The sequence below is a fragment of the Centruroides sculpturatus genome, unplaced genomic scaffold, assembly GCF_000671375.1.
Source record: "Centruroides sculpturatus isolate CEXI.00-Female unplaced genomic scaffold, Cexi_2.0 scaffold163, whole genome shotgun sequence".
In the NCBI taxonomy this organism is placed as follows: Eukaryota; Metazoa; Arthropoda; class Arachnida; order Scorpiones; family Buthidae; genus Centruroides; species Centruroides sculpturatus.
This window is the reverse complement of record NW_019384360.1, coordinates 652,462-672,710: the sequence shown is the minus strand read 5'-3', so window position 1 is coordinate 672,710 and position 20,249 is coordinate 652,462. Positions and strand designations below refer to the sequence as shown.

At 31.1% G+C, this 20,249-nt stretch overlaps 1 protein-coding gene across 1 annotated transcript; it reads right to left on the bottom strand.

Moving 5' to 3' along the window:
* Positions 1 to 2,771: 2,771 nt before the first annotated feature.
* On the bottom strand, positions 2,772 to 17,784 carry LOC111640659 (general transcription factor IIF subunit 2-like). The gene is made up of 9 exons (XM_023386699.1): positions 17,651 to 17,784; positions 14,412 to 14,482; positions 14,146 to 14,300; positions 11,038 to 11,070; positions 9,463 to 9,547; positions 3,899 to 3,995; positions 3,043 to 3,253; positions 2,855 to 2,961; positions 2,772 to 2,783 (listed from the first exon to the last, which is right to left on the bottom strand). Exons 1-9 carry the CDS (start codon positions 17,702 to 17,704, stop codon positions 2,772 to 2,774), a joined length of 825 nt encoding a protein of 274 aa, XP_023242467.1. The 5' UTR covers positions 17,705 to 17,784.
* Between the last annotated feature and the right edge of the window lie 2,465 nt (positions 17,785 to 20,249).

Genomic DNA, 20,249 nt, shown 5'->3' with positions numbered 1-20,249 from the left:
AATAATAATAATAATAAAAAATAGTTTTGGATATCATTAAGGGAGGGATGTCTACATTATATTTCAGTTCCTTTGTCAGTCAATCATTTTTACTTTGTTTACCCATTACTACCGTTTACAAATATAAACTGGTAAGCATATGATAAAATAAGATTTATTTTCGAAGTTTTTAAAATAGTGATAGTAATCGTTTGCATTCTATTACAAATATTTAAACTAAGATATTTATCCCCAAATGTAAATGATCTACATGTAAAAATACTTATTAAGAATCACATAAAATAACAATTTTTCCCTTTTCGTTATAAAATATAAAAATTTAAATTAATGATCCGTATTTTACGTTGTTAAATCAAGGATCCTGACTGTGAATTAAGTCAGGATCCTCGATTTATCACCATTAAGTGATTTAAATTATTTCAAGATCTACAGTTTATGATATAAAATCGAGCATAATGACCTAATTCATAACCATAATCTTTAATGTGGATACTAAATAATAAAAAATCCCGTATTAAGCATCACATAAATTAATTAATTTCCTTGTTGTTATATAATATAAAAACATAAATCGAGGATCCATATTAAAGATCCTAGCTTTAAACTCGTGATTTTTAACTTAAATATTAAATACCATTANATTTCTTTCATTAAAAATTTTGGAATATGGTCGAATATGATGCTCCTTTTTACATTTGCACTTCACTCCCAACATTGTCTAACTCACAAACTTCATCCGTCAAACTTTCCTTAGTTGAAAGGATACGTTAACTCGATGTAGAGCTACGAACGAGCAAAGACACTGATTGGTCGACCACCGGTCGCCATAGTGCATATATAAGGTCAGTTTGAGCAGGAAAATTCAAGGTGGCTAAGGAGAGATAGATATTGTCTGGCTAATAAAAAAGTATCATCTGGCCAACGAGAAGTAGATTTGTCTCACTAACAATAATTTGTGATCGCCGGAAGTGCTATTGCATCATAAGGCGTTTTCCTGAATGAACTGATACGGGATACATTCATTAGCGCTATGGATTCGGACGCCATTTATTGGACTACTAAGTTTAATATCTTGACTCGTGGGTACCTAAACGTTTAGTATTTTAATATTAATTTAATGCAAATGTATACATACCCAATAACATTAAACAGAAAAAATAAATACATTTAATAAAAATCTTTGTTTTAACGAATGTACAATGTCGCGGCTCGGTAAGTGTGTCAACACTGAAATGAAAATCAGTCTAGCATAGGGAAAATCGGGGAATTACTCTTCGAAATGGTGAATTGCACAGCAGTGTTATTGTGAATCAGCGTAAATTGAACCGGCGTAAACCGAGGGCTACCTGTACTTTATTTTACTAAAATTAGCAACACGTTTCTAAATTTTTTGGTTTAAAATTACATTGTTTATCTGATATGATACCTTTTAAAGTAAAAATGATCTTTCTACATCCACTGCAGATAGAGGAATAGCCTAAACAGGCTAATAACAATTGGTTCAAAATCTAATTGAACACAATCATGACAAAAACAGATATATTAGTAATGTGCCAAATGGCTGCCATATTAAATTGGGCTATTTCTCTATGATTATTTTTACCTACCTCTAGTGGCAAATTATTTAGAAATTCCAATCCAATCCAAATTACGCTTTATTTGTAATACGGCAATTGCCAGTTACAATGGGAGAAACAAACTTAAATAATATAACATATTACATAGTATTATTACAATATTATTATTCCTTCTAATTATTTACAAAAGTTTTAACATAGTTGTACAAATTAACTATTAACCAAGTTGTTGCTCTATGGAAAATATAGTACATTTCTTCCACCGATCTGCACTCACTTAAACTTAACAAATCAAATTTCCTTTTTAACTCATAGCTTTTTCCACATTGGCAAAACAAATGATACTTTGAAAATTCCATATTACATCTAGGACATAAATTATCAGCATACGAGTAGAATTTATTATTTAACATTAATATTTCTGAATTTAGACGTATTTGAATAAAAAACCGTTTTATAACAAAAGGTAGATTCGATAGAATATAATTATTAATATTTGGATAGTTCAATAGTGAACCATACCAGTTTGGTTTTAAACGTGAACGGTTGTCTTCTATGTCACGTGATAATAGAATATCTAAAATGCTATGCGTTAGCTGACTACACAAATCTTCACTTAGATTCGGCGAAAAGATAAATGGAGCAATTGAGAAACCATAACTATTGATCACTCTTGAAATTTGAGCTATCCAATTCCTTTTAGAATTCTTCTGTACAGAATACTTATATAACTGTTGTAGCAGATTGAATGAAATATCTCCAATATCTCTTATCTTCATTAACAGCATCATAGTTCTCTTGATAAATAATGCAGTGGGACTGTATCTGCTTACTTCTAACCTTAAAGCACTCCCCGGAATTTTATATTCCAAGCAAAACAATCTTCGAATAAATTTGTTCTGGATAATCTCCAGTTTCAGATAGTTGACCATACACCAAAGTGGTGATGCGTAGCTCACTGAATTATATACAATTGAATTGAATAAGTTAAACTGTGTTTGTATATTACTTAGATGTGTCTTAGCAAACAATTTCATTAGACCATTAATCATTCTATTAGCTTTTATCATCATCATCCTAGTATGTTTCTCAAAGGACAGTAAAGGTGTCAAGATAATCCCCAGAAACTTAATTTCATTGACCAGTTTTAATTCATTATTATTAATGTAGAAGGACATAGTTCTCCTGGGGAGTTTAGCCCCATTTCTAAAAATCATTATATTTGATTTTTTTTGGTTAATCTTTATTCTCAATTGTTCGAAATATTTGGTTATTACTTGAATTTTCCTGTTAAGAGCTGCTGCTGTGGGTGCAATAATAACTATGTCGTCTGCATACGAAACAGAGTGAATCACAGTGTCACCTATCATGAATCCATCATCATCTTTATCAAAATAATTATTAATGTCAAAGGTAAAAAAGTTAAACAAATGTGGAGACCACGGGTCTCCCTGTAACAACCCACGATCTATCGGATAGGGATAACCTTGTTCATCATTGTGTCGAATAATTGCATCATAATGACCGAATAATAAGCCAGTTAATTTTATCATTGCATTATCCGCACTAAATTGAGACATTTTATTTTGTAATGCTCTTATACTGATTGAATCGTAGGCCTTATCTAGGTCCAAAAATAATGCATATACTTTATGTTTTTTCCTTTCAAGTTGAATCTGGATTATAGCCAGTAATATGAACAATGTTAGTTGAGTTCCACCTTTTCTAACGAAGGCAAATTGTGTAGGATTCCTCAAATTCTCATGGTCTAGCCATTCGTTACATCTTCTAGCCAACATCGAAGTAAATAGCTTACGGAACGTCGATAGTAACGCTATTGGGCGGTAATTTTCTGGATGTAATTTATCCCCTTTTTTATATGTCATTCGAAATATTACCTGATTCCATGTAATCGGAATAACTCCTTTATTATAGAATGTATTATATAAGCTGACAATATAACTCAGAATCGGGATTGTTAAATTTTTAATCACTTTATTAGGGAGATCATCACTTCCTGGTGCAGATTTGATTTTAAGCTTTTTAGATTATTTAGAAATTAATTAAAAATAATCGCAGAGAAGTAGCCTAATTTAATATGGCAGACAGCATATCTACTTGAATGTCTGCAGCAACCACTCAAAATTTTGTACCTTCAGAAAACATGGATTTTTATCCTTCCTATAATCATTATCATGGAATATTATTATTATATTGCTTATAAAATCAACGATTTTGAAAACTATGTAACATAATGTTTAATACTTTTGGTAATACAACACCATGTACTTAAAACAAATTATTAAATTAAAATCACTTACATTATTCTTATGATCTGATATTGGTTTATAATTTTGAACAATTTTTTTCAAATGCTTCACCTGACGTTCGGGTTGACTGGCCTGAATTATAGTATGCCTTAAAAGTATTAAATTTAATTAATATACAAAATTTTCTATTTTAAATAATTTTATAGTTATGAATTAATTAAAAGTAATTATTATAAATAAATTGATTTACATGTTCTTAAATTGTAATCTATCAAGACAAAGTTTCTGAACTATTTTAATTTGTCAATTTTCCTTAAACCCACATTTCTCTACTAGTGTTCCACAGAACATAGTTACACCTTGGAATGGAACCCCAAGACACACTGTGGAATGTCTTGTGAGTAGAAAACAACTATGAAAACTCTTCTCTAAGCTTGTAAATTGCATTAAAAATCTCTCATCAGTGTCATAACTAGCTTTTCATGTGCCCTCTGCTATATTTTATTTTTGGCTTCATCTTTAAAAAAAAAGAAAGGAAAAAAAGCCAAAACCATTACAGAACTGGCCCTTAGGACACTGAAATTTAAAATTTGAAAATGAAAGTACTGTATAATACTGATCTTTCTTTTGATACCTCATTTCAAAGACCTTTCATCCTGGACCCTGTACCCATGCACCATCATTTTTTGAAGACTGTTTCCCATGTTTCCAGTCTTTAATTAAAAAATGTACAAAGACAAGCAGGTGCAATATTCCCATTAATAAGAGTCAGAGAATTGGACTACAGTCGACCCCCCTATAACGTACGTTCCTATAACGACAATTCCTATAACGTAGCGAAAAAATTGTAGCAACTTTCGTATAACGTACCTCCTATAACGTCATTTCGCGACAAGATTGATAGAGTCTGGACCAATAGTGGATGAGCAGCCGAACTACTTTCCTCCGACCCTGCGCCACGCTACGGAGCGGCTAAATTGAGTTTGCTATCGTCTGTTTAGTATTATATATAAATTANGATGTACGTAAGCTAATAAATGTTCTTGTTAATCTTATCTCGTCTTTTGATTCGTACACGGTTACAAGAAATCACCACATAGAGTCTCTCAAGTCTCCGTAGATATAACAAACACAGAAATAAATAACACAAAATAAATTGTAGCTATGTGTCAATTCCGCACGATACATCTGAACATGTAAGCTGAACAATAGTGTGGGGGGAGTGGTAATCAAGAGTTGCGTGGTGCTCACACAAAAGACGAATCGATGAGATTTGAAAATCGCATAACTCTGGGTTCACGTAAGTCAAGGTATTACTGTAAATTAAACTAGAGTAGTCTTGGGTGATAGCAGTTTAACTACCACCTGGACCCCTAAGTTGTGATTTAGTAGGGAACTCCTGATTTTGCCCTCTTTTGCTGAATGAATAGAATGAAGTGACATTAAATAATATATCAATCAAACCATTAGTTTTACGTTTGCTTTCTTTCTTCTAGGTCACCCTTCCTTCCAGGCACCTAAGCTTAAGCCTACTTGGCTTTCACAACTGATCTTGGGTTCTGTGCAAACTTGCACATCATAAAAGGGTTTTGCTATTTAGAAACAGTAGCCTTAAACAGTTACTCAAATCCACAAAAATAATGATGTTGATTTAAAGATATTATATAAAACATCATAAAACATATCTTTTGATTTAAAGATCACAAATATTTTTACAAATTTTGTTTTCTTTCAGAAATAAATTTAATCATCAACAATATTTTGTATTGGCAATATCTGCCCAAGTTCATTTCTTAAATAAAGAAATTGTAAAACTTGAAATAAAGGTAATTATAAGTAAAAAGCTATGTATTATGTTGTGATTTTGGCAAAAATTACCAGAGGATGCTGTTTCCAATTTGCACTTTATTGTAGAGGCAGACCTCTAATAAAAGGTCGTCTCCATATGTGAAAATTGTTTTGGACTGATGCTGGTGTGTTGAAATGACAGCAAAGAAAAACAAAAACAAGTTTAAAAGAACAAATTTAAGACTTAAGATACAATAGGCAAAATGCTTTTTTCACAAACATTGTTTACTAAATAACTAATATTTTCTATTTTGAAGAAAAATGCATTAAGATCTTATCACAAGTATAATGCATATTGTAGGACATTTAAAATGTAAATATATTAAAAACTAAAAATAAAATCCAAGATGATATTTTTGAAGCAAAAGACAAAAATCAGAAATTATTTTCAAGTGATATAGAAATAATTTTAGAATGTAAAAATTATATGCAAGATGATATTTTTGAAGCAAAAGACAAAAATCAGAAATTATTTTCAAGTGATATAGAAATAATTTTAGAATGATCAAACAATGCATTTGAAGAAGATTATGTGCATATGTGGGTTCCCAGACGAGGTTCGAACTCGAGTAAACCGTGAAATTCTTGCGCGACACGAGATGTAAACAACGAGACTCGGAACGGTTCGAGTATGTGTCAACTATCTGTTAATGTCTTAGCGGAAGACAAACTCTAACCCNCAATAAATAAAATGCATGTAAAATAAAATAATAATTATAATGTGTGTAAACTAGGATAACATGTTATGTAAAAATTACAGCAATAAATACCAAAATACATAAATAACAATATAAAGGGGTGGTGTTCAAGTTTTCAGAATGATTGAGTGTGTAATTTGAAATTAGTTTCTGGAACAGAAAAACTGTTTATTTGCTATATTCTCCATATCCTCAGGCATTACATATTAAATGTAACTGCTGTATGTTTAGAAATACACAGCAACTATATTAAAACCTCATTTACATTTGGTACATTTTAATAGAATTTGAATTTTTTTCAGTATAGTTTACTCTGAACATAGAATTTAAACTTTAAAAATATGATATTTAAACAATGTATAACAGTGTTTTAATTATTTACAGATCATCAAATTCATACCAATGACAAGAGGAGAGAGAAAGCTTTTGCTTCATAACCATACCTTCAGTAAATTAGACTCATCATTAGATAACTAGTTAAATAATGCTGTATCAACATGTAGTCGGAGCAAGGCTGCTCGCACCTTCATTTTCTAGATTATGAGGGAAAAAAGAATCATTCATTCTCAATAATATATTTGATTTCTATTGTATCATTTAAAGGTACAAATATAAGGTCAGAATAAGCCATTGATTAATTGCTATGCCAACATATTGTGAAATTCTGTCTATCACTGGGCCTTGGATTTGCAGATTGACTCGTAGTGATCTTTATTGTAACTCTCTAAAAATACTGTCAGTTATTTTTTTCACTCGACTGATGCAACATTAAGACCAATAGCTATCTTTTTTTTACCTATATCTATTTTGATTTTTGGAAGAGTTAATCCCTATGATTTATGTATAGTCATCAAGTATGCTAAAGTAAGGGGAAACTGTCTACAAGATTGCAATATACTGCCATCGTTCAAAGAGAGTGTTATGGGGATTATTGGAAACAGATTACCATAGATGAAAGGTCCCTGATAACTATCAAATTCCACTAAAATAAACAGAGGAAGAGCAGGAGGGCGAGCATTAGGAGCAATGTAATGAATAGTAACAGGTATAATTAGATGTAATGTAACATATAGTTCCTAGTGAACCATTGACGAGACCTCCTTGCACCCATAAGTTGACTCTCATCATGATTCTGGCATTAACTGAGAGATTAAAATACTTGGAGAGACCAAGAGTTGAGTCATCTTTGGATGAAGGCAGAGCAATATCTGGAGTGTTTTCAGATGCTATATAAGTAACAGGGCATCCAGTTGACTACAAGTAGTCTTCATTGCTTTGTTTAACTTGCTTGTTTGTTTGTTGGATATAGCTCTACTGCCATTTGGAACTGATCAAGTTCATCTCTGGATAAACAGACTCAATAAATAGATACTGCCACGTAGGATGTAGCCTTAGTCAACTCATTTTGACCTCTAATACTGAAGGAAAACGTGACCTTCGTTTTGACCCTATCTCCAGTTCTACAAAAATGGATCATTTTTGAGAATTGAAATTTTAATCAGTTCATTTTTGAGTGATGATGAGTCGTCCTAGAAAATTTCATCAAGATCCGACAACTCATTCTAGAGTTACGATGTTGACAAGGGATGCATGAAGTCAAATGTTAGTCGTTGCTCAGCTTCGCCTCGCTCCGACAATGAAACTAAACAAAATTTTCAAAATTAAAAAAAAGAGCATTCTGAGAAGAAGTTGACAATTAACATCAGGATTAGCATTCAGAAAAAAGATATTCATTCAGACAAATGCCCATTCGATCAGATGTCTGACCACAGATTAAAGTACAGTAATACCCTGAACTTATGTGATAGGTGGGACCAAGCGATAACCACGTAAATCAAATTCATGTAAGTCGGGGTATAATTTCGTAATTTGTGTAAAATCCAAGTCAGATGTACGTAAGCTAATAAATGTTCTTGTTAATCTTATCTCGTCTTTTGATTCGTACACGGTTACAAGAAATCACCACATAGAGTCTCTCAAGTCTCCGTAGATATAACAAACACAGAAATAAATAACACAAAATAAATTGTAGCTATGTGTCAATTCCGCACGATACATCTGAACATGTAAGCTGAACAATAGTGTGGGGGGAGTGGTAATCAAGAGTTGCGTGGTGCTCACACAAAAGACGAATCGATGAGATTTGAAAATCGCATAACTCTGGGTTCACGTAAGTCAAGGTATTACTGTAAATTAAACTAGAGTAGTCTTGGGTGATAGCAGTTTAACTACCACCTGGACCCCTAAGTTGTGATTTAGTAGGGAACTCCTGATTTTGCCCTCTTTTGCTGAATGAATAGAATGAAGTGACATTAAATAATATATCAATCAAACCATTAGTTTTACGTTTGCTTTCTTTCTTCTAGGTCACCCTTCCTTCCAGGCACCTAAGCTTAAGCCTACTTGGCTTCCACAACTGATCTTGGGTTCTGTGCAAACTTGCACATCATAAAAGGGTTTTGCTATTTAGAAACAGTAGCCTTAAACAGTTACTCAAATCCACAAAAATAATGATGTTGATTTAAAGATATTATATAAAACATCATAAAACATATCTTTTGATTTAAAGATCACAAATATTTTTACAAATTTTGTTTTCTTTCAGAAATAAATTTAATCATCAACAATATTTTGTATTGGCAATATCTGCCCAAGTTCATTTCTTAAAAGACCATTTGTTTAGCAAATGCAAAAACTGTGCCAGAAGGTAGTTTTTGCAGTTTTTGAACTTGCTGACTAACACGACAACTTAGCTTCCATATGCCATTCCAGGGGCCCAGGATTTGGTTTGAGATGAAATTCTTCTATTTGAAGTAATTATCTAAACTTGACTGTAAAGATATTTTTCTGTTTCTTTCGTTATATTAAGAAAAAAAATTAAAATATCTATAAACTGATAGATACTGACTCCTGTTGATTAGTTATTAAAACCTGTTGATTAGTGGATTTTTTTGTGCTGATTAAAAAGTTACAGTTTGAGTTTTTATTAGTTCCTAATCAGCTTTATTGAATAAATTATAACAAATTTCTAAATGCATTACACATTACAATATTAAAAGACCGACTTACATTTTTAACTTCATATATTGATCGTCTCCCATAGGACGACATTCTCCTTTACGTATAACATGACCTTCCAAAACAAGTCCACTTCCTATATCAAAACAAAAACAAAAATTTATAAAATTTTCAGTATTAATAGTTTTTAGAGAATTTTTAAACATTTATTTTAAATAATAACCTATCCCTATGGTGGCAACCTATGGCCCTATAACATACGTAATCCAGTCCATCAAGACAAATATAGTAAAGATCCCACAGATTATTATATAATTATGTTTGTTGTAACTTTTTATTATACACCAATTTTTTTGTATGTTACCTGATATATTATATTTTTTTTCCTTGTGTACACTCTTTCTCAATTGTTTTCACTGTCTTTTTCAATCAAGCAGGTGATTACAATCAACTTGTTGACCAGGCTGGCCAGAAATTGAAAAGACCTAGAAAATGTAAAGTTCCATATACGGGGACCACATTTTATTTTGTCTGCCATTTAAAAAGATTGCACACTCCTAATCTATTATATTCTTGAATCACAAATATTAAAATTATACACTGTTGGCCAAGTAAAATGCAACACCATGATGGACTATATGTATTGAAACAATATTTATTGGACATACAACATAGAACACAAAAATGAAATTGACAGCTTTATACCATGCTGCTTCCATATATTTCCAAAGTTCATCCAACATAGCAGCAGGTTGTGTGTGTTGTGCCAGTTGCAGGGAGATTAATTGACCAGGTGTGTTTGATAGGTGACAAATCAGAAAAACAGGCAGGCCACAGAAGAACAGAAACTTAATGAGTATTGATGATTTGTTGGATGTTGCATGCAATGTGCAGTCGCACATTGTCCAGTTAAAAAATGAAGTTACAGAAGGGGAACAGGGTCCAAAATGTCGGAGATGTAGCACTGGCTATCAAGTATACTGTCAATGCATACTAGATGGGTGCAGGAGTAGAAACTATTCATAATGGCACCAAAATCATAACATCAGGTGACAAATCAGTATGGTGATGTAAACTACAAGCATAATGGAAGCTTCCTCCATGGTTTTGCATTTTGTTTTGCCAGCAGAGTACATTGTAAATGATATCTCATAAAAATCAAAGTTTTCAAGAAATCTGGAATCTAGTTTTAATTACTTTCAATGATACTGAAATTTCAGTATCCAATAACAGTGAGAACATTATCTGAAATCATATCATGCTTAATATATATATGCATATACTGTATGTTAATCTCAGGCACATAGTTTAATGTTCAAATTATGAATTAAGTCCCATAAATTATAATGGAACTGAAAAACTCATATCTGCCTGTTTTTAAGTATAGATGTATTTAGAGAGACAAATACTTATTAATGTGTTACATATAGCCTAAATGAGTAGTACACTATACCATATAAGGTTTGTTTAAGTACATGCTTTGATGTTCATGTAACAACAAAGTCATTTAATGATGCATTTCTTGGAACAAATCCCAGTTGTTAAGTAGTGCCTATCAGTAATTAAAGTATTGAAATAAAAACAAAATTATAATATATTAAATCTTTATAAAAAAAAATTAAATACCTGTTTGAGTTTCTGGTCCACTGGAATTATCATCTAAATAAAAAACAATTTAATTAAAAATTATTGTATAAATCATAAATTTAAGTATTAATTTCACCTAAGGCAGCATTAAAACTGATCATTTTAAAAAGTTGATGTGACTTCTGTTAGTTAGAAAACACAATTTGGAGTATTTTCTTGTTTCATCTTCACTTAATCAAAATGACTGATGAAATTTTTCAAAATTAAAACATTTGAAGAAACTAAATTGTCTTCTTTCCACAATGTCCAATCATCAGAAGGCAACTTAGTTTCCTCAAATTCTTTCAATTTGGATATCCAAATAATTTTTAATCAATTTCTTTTTGTTTGGATAAAAATGAAACAATGAAATGCCCAAAATATGTTTTATAATTAAAAAACACCAGTCAAATGTATTTTGAAAGCATAAAATTATCATTGCATCTTTCTGAAAAATGCAATTCAAGAATGACAGTCTTACTTTAATTTAAGAATGATCTTAACAGAACGAGCAATTGATCATAACAGGCTGCAATTTTTAATCACATTTTAAATTCATTTAATTTAAAATATATGCTCTCCACCTCAAATTAGTAGTGGCTTACCCATACATCGTACTTTCCTTTAATAATAGAATTGTGCCGGTCATCTATCTAAACACTTTATAGGGAAAAATTTTTGAATTAAAAATAATGTGACTTTCAGTTTCCATCAGAAGTTCATACATAGTTAATCGGGTTCTCCTGCACTTAAGGTTTCCATATCAGGTCTCATCTTTCATCTACCTAACTCCATTCTAGAAATTAAGGAAAGATGGATGGATGAACAAAAGTGGGGAATTTATAGGTCTACAGTTTTTTTCAGCTCAAAATCAACAATAGTATATAATACACAGCTAAAAACTTTAGAATGCAATTTATAATAAAAACATGGAAAATATTAAATTAACAACACTTCCACTTATATGCTTGTAATGGCAGAACCCTGATTAATCAAGGTTCTGCATTATCCAGAGCAAAATGACAAGTGAATGCACTACTTTTTATAAAAGAATTTATAAGTAAAGAAAGTAATTTATAAAAGAAGGCTTAAAATGGAAGTTTTAAACTTTCTTTTATAATTACAGTATAAGAAACCTGTGTGTAAAAATAAGGTATAAAGAAAGGATTAATGTGAAATGACCACAGTTGTTCATTTTCCAGAGTGATTATCTGAGGTAGCATCTGTCCACTTTATCTCACACAACTGGGGTTCTATTGTATATCTTTTTAGAATATAAAACTAAACTTTGTCATATTAAAATAGCCTAGTGTTTCAAGTTAAAAAAAATATTACTATTTAAATAAGTACGAAGACATTAATTAAAAATACTAATTAATTATCAGAGAATATGTAAATAATTCAAATACTAAAATAAATTCAGCAAGATTTAAAGCAAAAATCTTTATATTTGTTTAGTGTCTGATAAAAGGTACTGTACATACAATGAAATATATGAAACAAATACATTTGTTATTTTCACTAATAGTAGTAAATAACAAAAAAAATTAAAATATCAGGTCTTCTGAAAACAATGCTACCGTTTTAAATTATTATAATTATGTTAATTATTATATGATACATTGCAACATACATTAAAATACAGTTGTGATTCTGCTTAATTGGGACACATTGGGACTAATCCATTTTGGCCCAATTAAGCAGCTGCCCAAATTAAACGAACTAATAATAAATTGTATAATAAAATACATAATACGTAGATAAATAAGTGGGTAAAAATAATAATTAGGTATCTATTTTAATGTTTGATTAAACCAAAATACAGAAAATATTTGTACTATAAATTTGCCAGATTCACGACAATAGATAACGCATTCACATAATGCTAGTGTTGCCAAATATTAGTAGTGACGTATACAAGGGCTGACTACTCAATCCGTTTCTGATTGAACAATTTTTCCTTTCTTTCTTTTTAGTTAGAACATGTTCTAACTAAAAAGGGAGAAAGGAAAGGGTTCGTCCAAAAGTCATTTTACAGTCTTCTTTTGAGCACAGTTTCCTTTACTTGGAGATGGGCCACTTCAGCGGGAGTGTCTGTAGAATCTGCCAGCTCAATGCTGGTCTCAACAATCAGATGGCTGCTGTCTGAATCTAGACATAATTATGCACACAATACCTTCCAAGAAAACTTCCAACTCAGTCGAGAGACCTCGAAAAATTGTCCGGTGATCTTTGTTCCTTTGCTTTTAAAGGGATCATCTGGTCCAATCCAGAGCAGGATCATTAATTTGTATTCAGGTTCGCCTCAGACGAAATCCCCAAGTGATACGTCCCATTATGTTGACCCCCTCTGGAAAAAACTGAACTGCCCGAGCAAAAGACAAAATCGCCTTGTCTCTGTCAAATGTTAGACTTACATGATATTATTATAATAAGTGCCTACATATTTTCAGAAGATTACTAAAATATATCAAAAATTGCTAACTGTCCCAATTAAGTGATTAAATTATGTATTAATTTATTAGTTTGGTTTCCGTTCTTTGAGATTTGGCCAAACAAAGCGGCTGCTCTGATTAGCCAGTGGCCCAATTAAACGGAATCGACTATATTTGAAAACTGTCCAAGTTTCTTCTAACTAAGAAAATTAAGGTTTCTTCTCTAGATACATCGGTGATTTTCATTGTGCTTTCAAAATCAGTTCTCCACAAATGTAACAGAAACAGTCCAGCTGGTTCTTGCAGCATGGATATAGGACCCGACCCAGGAGGGTCCTTTTAAAAATATTCCTGATATTAAGCAAATTTGATTCTCCAATTTTATATTTTATTCAAACAATGGTAACAGAAAGTTTGTCTAGAGAGAGATTTTTCTGAAAAAAAAAAGTGGTATTTAAAAAAAACTGTGGGTAATAGAAGATTTTGGACTGCAGATTCATATTCTGCATATTAAAATACATTAAAAAAAATCACATTTTCTTTCACAGGAGGATTTTGATGCAGAACAGTAATTAATATAATTATAATAATTTAAAATAATAGCATTCTTTTCGGAAGACCCTGTATTTCTAAACAGATATTTTTAAAAACTAAAATTATATTAAAAACTTACGTTTTGTACTAGAAAAAACTGCTAAAGTTTGGTTAAAAATCTTAGTAACCGCAAACTGATGTTCTTTAGGAATTCCTGTTTTCTCCGTTGGCTCTTTCATGTTTACTATTTCATCATTCAGGGTGAATTTAATGTCTGGCTTCCCCATAGCACCCCTAATCAATTTGAGAATAATATTAGTTTACTTAAATTCAAACAGAGTTACATAAATTTTAAAAATAATGTTGAAGGAAATTGATATTATTTTCAAAAATTAAAATTTAAACCTTATTTTTAAACGTCCGACTTCGGTTTTCGGAGGAGCTTTTTTCCATCTTGACGATAAATACTTGGGAACCTAAACAATGAAATTATTATTAAGACAAAATAATAAATTTTTATGAAAACTTAAATACAGTACAGTTGAACCTCCAATTTCAGCTGCCTTTAAGCAGCGGTCACTTTTTCCAGTATGTTTCTTTTTGAAATGCATAAAAAATAACCTCCAGATGACGACCGATGTTTACGTTCTGGACAACAAGCATCATTCAAATGTGACCGAATTATATTTTTGAGAAATAAAACTTGTATTGTACAAAATTAAAATTTTGTGTAGAATATTTGCAATATACAGATACAAACAAAACTTACTCCAAAAGTTAGGAAAAACTCATTTAAAACCCCTAAACTTGCATATAGAACTCATTCCTAAATATATTTTTCATCGTTTGAGATAGTTATTCACTCAATATAGAGACAAAGTGGTGTCGCTAAATCAAAACTTGATTGTACTTTTACACTTCTGCTTGCAACTTAATATTCGCATATGTTTTTAATAATTATGAGTGTGTTACACAGTAACATACTTAATCTATTTTGATCTGTATATCAAATACTACCAGAACTTTTCACATTAACGTAATAGTAGTCTGGTAAAATTTGGCTGATATATTTAAATGCTAATTTATATTATACTTTATAATAGTTTGCATATACTTGGTGTTGCTTGGGCTTTCAAGGGGGTGGGGGATTGGTAAGGTGGAGTTGGGAAAATGATAAAAACAAGTCTTAGTAACTAAAATACACATTTATACCCCTCAATACTTACAATAATAAAACTGCAAAACACAAAAAAGTTTCTTGGACTAAAGTTAACAGGGAGTGGGACCCCAACATGTTTGTCCCACAGACTTAACATTGTACCTTCGCTACTTTGCCACTCTACAGTTATGCACAGTATAAAAAAATAATAATAATCACATCATTAACAAACAATGTTATCAATAAAGTGAATCATCAAACATCTATTACAATTACCTTTAAGGAAACGTTAAATATGCAAGTTAGCCATCAAAATAAAGAATTAGAATGTAGTGACAATTAGTGGCTAATAAACTGGATTCAACATATTCAACATTACCATTTAAGGTATAGTTCAATATGAACCAATTTACAAGCAAAAACGTTTTACGGAACATCAAATCACATTGAGTCATCTGTGCACACTAAATTAATTGATATGTAAAGTATCCCCTGACGCAGTGATAAAGAGTTCCTTCCGTAGATTAATTTATTGATTTTCCACTAGGGTGACAACGACATTTTGTGGGTGCTGCAAAATATTGTGCCAAGTAGCACCATAACACTTCTTGCACATATTATTAAAAATGAAAAAAAGTACAGTGGGTGATTGGTTAGCAAACGTAATCTGTTCCAAGACCATGTTCGCTATCCGAAATGTTCATTAACTAATTATAGATTTACCATAGATTTTTGTGGGAATTTGATTAATTCATTCTGAAAACCCTAAAAAATAAATAAAAAATTACATACTTTCTTACTATGTTTATTTACATGTAATAACAAACTAAAAGCAATATCTCTATTTTTTCATGGATGGCACATCTTTGTTTCTCAGATGCAATTTTCGTTACTCCTTTATCTGCTTCAGTCTTTTTGATTATATCTTTCTTAGTTGTATCTACCTACAATATCAGACATCTTCCCACTCTCTACCTTGACTATTATCTCTTGCCTAGACACTCCACTCTTTTTAGATCCCATAATATTATCAGTTTTTTAAATAAAAAGTTCAGAAAATCACAAAAATTCAGAGAACAGAAATTAACTAGTACAAAAAAAGGTTATTTATACAATGTGAAAGTCTAGTTTCATAAACCATGTAAGCTGCCAATAAAATATAGTTTTACAAATTTTAAATGCGGTGTCGCTTCTTGTGTTTGTTCTGTTAGGTGTTTGTTGTCCGAACATAAAAATCTTTCACAAAAGTGTTCACTGTTTGATTTGTTTGCAATCCAAACTGTTTGTTAACCAATCACCTACTGTACTGTACAACTCTGCATCAATAAAGAAATGAGGAACCAGAAAAAACTACCAAGTTGGAGAATACCGCTATTAGAAAAACATCAAATAAACTCTTATCACCATTGTAAAGGAACAAGCAAAAAACATTTTTCAGTACTTTTTGTATAAATACAGTACAACATTGGTAATCCAGCCATTTACTAGTTCATACATCCAGTAATCCGACACTACAGTCTGCCCGTGGAAAGAATCAACTTGGATATTAACCAATGAGCATTGGCCATCGATTGCTTAGTTGCAGCAACTTTCTTCCAGCTTCTTCCTCATTTGATAAACTCATCACTGCCATTATAAATAGTGTTACAAAAGCTTCATGTTCCAGTATTGGAATATGAGGAAGTTCGCTATAGTAGTTCTTAAATGTACAATTCTTTACAATTAATACATGCTATAAGAATTAACAGAAAAGTCGTTCTGTCATCTAGCAAGAGAAATAAAATAAAATTCACATATTGTCCGATGCATTAAGCAAAAATTGCCATCATCATTTGCCAATCGGTTTAACCAAAACGACATACATCATGCATGACATTCCTCTCTAGCTGATTCTTTCCATATACAGACCATAGTCAACTCTCGGGTACTGCTTGCACAATCTCCAAATCAAACAAACTTCCCGCTAAAAGTAGCACAATATCGAGCCCGAGCTCAAACACCGAAGCTCAGACACCACATAAGACGTCATTAGACTTGTCGTCTCGGGCCACTCAAAAACAATACAGTACGATAACAAAACACTGTGTAAATATAAAAACGAGTCCCCCAAAAATACGGTACTTCCACTAAATTTAGTGTAAATCCACTAAATTTAGTGTAAATCCACCAAATTGCATTGGCAACACTTGAATGATGTTTTGATCAATAATCCAATCCAAATTATGTTATGCTGCATTATTAAATTGTCAAACTTGTTTGTGCGCCATTGAATTCGCCCTACTTCCAATAATCCGGCAATCTCCTTAATCCGACACAGTTTCGATATTATGTCGGATTACCGAGACTACTGTTAAGTGAATGAACTTAGGGTAACTCCTGTCACGTTCGTTCAATAACGCTTTCAAAGTACGTGAATAACGTAAAAATTGATTAAGAATTCGGAATTTTTTCAAACGTGTCTTCGAAACGTTTTTATTTTTCTTACCTTGACCAGCCAAACGCCTCTTTTAGCATTCGTACAATCCAAATCGCCGCTCATGACGACGAATTCCGCGACCTACTTTGAACTTCTGCTGTCGCCAGAAGACGCCTCTATTTATACTATCTTCAACTAGTGTTGCCAGTTTTTGAAATAAAAAATTTTAAATTTGCTAGATGGAAAACGTGCGCTTTCGTTTCTTGTATTAAAAAAAATAAATAAATAAAGTAAAATAAAATAAAAATAATAATTGAAAGGTACGAAACCGCGAACGTTCAATATAAATAAAACCAACTGTTTCAAACTGATCAGCGAAGGTTCTTCCGAAACATTAACTGTGATAGAAAAATCATCACTACCAAATCAAATAAAGATCAAACTACACAGTTTTAAAGAAATTTATGAAAAAATGGAAAAGAATATAAACATAACGCAAGCTGGATAAAAGCGTTTGAAGAGGAGACAAATGAGTATCATATCCAGTCTGTCAATAACAAAAACTATGGTAAAAGAAATAGAGTAAAAAGAATCAAAAATTGGAAGCAATCAAGTGCGTGAGTTTTGGTTGAAATACTTGAACTGTTTACATCCAATCATGGCTGATCATTTCATAGACTTCAGATTGCAAACTATAAAGTCCTAGCGCACAACACACCAGACATAACCATTGCCGAAAAGAAAACAGTATGGATTATTGATGTCGCGATTCCTGGTGACAGTAGAGTTGATAAAATGATAAAGAACAAGAAAAAATTACAAGATACATGGACTTGAAAATTGAACTCCAAAGATTATGGCACAAACCAGCAGCAGTAGTGCCAGTGATTATCGGCGCACTGAGTGCCGTTCCCAAAACCCTGAGGCAGCACTTGAAGCAAATCAACATTGACAAAATTAAATTTTGTCAACTTCAAAAAGCTGCGCTGCTTGGGTCTGCGAACATTCTACGCCGTTACATTACTATATCCTAGGTTCTTGGAAAGAACCCGATGCGAATGTTAGTCAACACCAACATGTGATCTGTTTGTTGTAATTCATCTAATATAAATAAATTATTAATAATAATAAATATTAATACGTGTAATATAAACACATTTGTGAAAAACATTGAGAAGTCTTATCGTAACAATAATAAGAAAGACTATCTTTGCTGTAGATAAAAACAGCAAAAACTAAAGTATATTTTGTAATTTTTGATAATTTTTTGCTTGAAAATACATTATTTTTGTGTTTTAAATTAATTTATTAACGGATTTATTATATCTAATCTTAAATTAATAGCCACGATAGCGCTTGATAATGGGACATAAAGATTATAAAAATTTTATATTTTCACAACTTAACTGCCGAATGGCCGAAGCTCTATCGCTCTGAGAGACCAGGGATTGAATCGTCTCTGGTCAAAAACACGGCGAAAGCGGCGGCGCTATCTTCTCTTGCAGAAAATTTGTCCACCAGATGAAGTGCGTTCAGTCATATTTAGCAAGGTCTATAATTTATCCCTTTGTTCCCGGCGGGGGCGTGGTCAGAGTAGTTTAACTTAGCTGGTTTTGTTAAGGTCATCAAGGTCAATATACTAGTATTATTTTAAAAATTCATATAAAATCAAATTTTTATAATAGAAGTATGAAAAAAATACTGCTACTATGCAAGTATTAGTAGTTTTGTTTGGTATATTTATCATCTGGTTGTATTTTGTACTTATTTCAAAAAAAATCGTTAATCTTGCTTACATTAAAGACTTGTAAATTTACTGCAATTTGATATAACATAATAACCTATAAAACTTATAATTTATCTTTAGCTGTATGCTATTTAGATGGAGAATTTTGTTTTCTACATTTTCATGTATAATATGTTTGTATACTTATATATCTTCGCGAATTATAACACATTTTATGAAACAATACCCTGACCTGTGAAACCTGATGACGTGAAATTTTGATCATATTACTGATGACGTGATTTGTCGAATATTAAATTTTTATATGAGAGATATGACTATTAGTTCTTCTAAGTATTATATTATTTAATATTTTTAACTTTTGGAATGTCAGAAGTAATAATATTTCATTTGTTTTTTTGTACGATAAAGCTGATATGTTGGCTATTTATAACGGTTTTTTAAATGTAATTAATAAAATTTGAAGTCTAATTAATATATTATCTGATACTATACTATTTATTTACTATTAAATTTATGTATTAGTATATTACACTTATCGTTAATTATTTTAATTTTAATTTTATGTTTATAACGGTTTCTTTGTTTGTCAAACTCTCGATAGTGCTGCCAGTTTTCGTACGTTTTTATATTCACGTAAATTCTTTCACATAAATTAGACTCATTATAATATATAATTAATTTATTTAATTAATCGATTGATATTAATAATATATAAATTGCAGATTTATAGCAATATTATAATTATTTTTTTAATTTTAGTTGTACAATATTCATTTATATATTTTATTTAATATGTTTTAATTTCAGAGTATTATTAAATTGGAATTTTCATTTTATAATAGAAAGTTTTAAAATTATAACGGTTAGGGAAATTTTTTTTGTCCTTTTAAAAGAAAGGGATTTAAACGTTACTTGTTA

Bases quoted from the DNA above. Each gene is read 5' to 3' on its own strand.
- LOC111640659 (XM_023386699.1), bottom strand. From the start codon at position 17,704: ATGAGCGGCGATTTGGATTGTACGAATGCTAAAAGAGGCGTTTGGCTG. The intron at 14,301-14,411 runs GTTTAAATTTTA...CAAATTGATTAG, and splicing joins GTCGGACGTTTAAAAATAAG to GGGTGCTATGGGGAAGCCAG. The intron at 3,996-9,462 runs GTAAGTCGGTCT...AATACTTTTAAG, and splicing joins CAATATATGAAGTTAAAAAT to GCATACTATAATTCAGGCCA.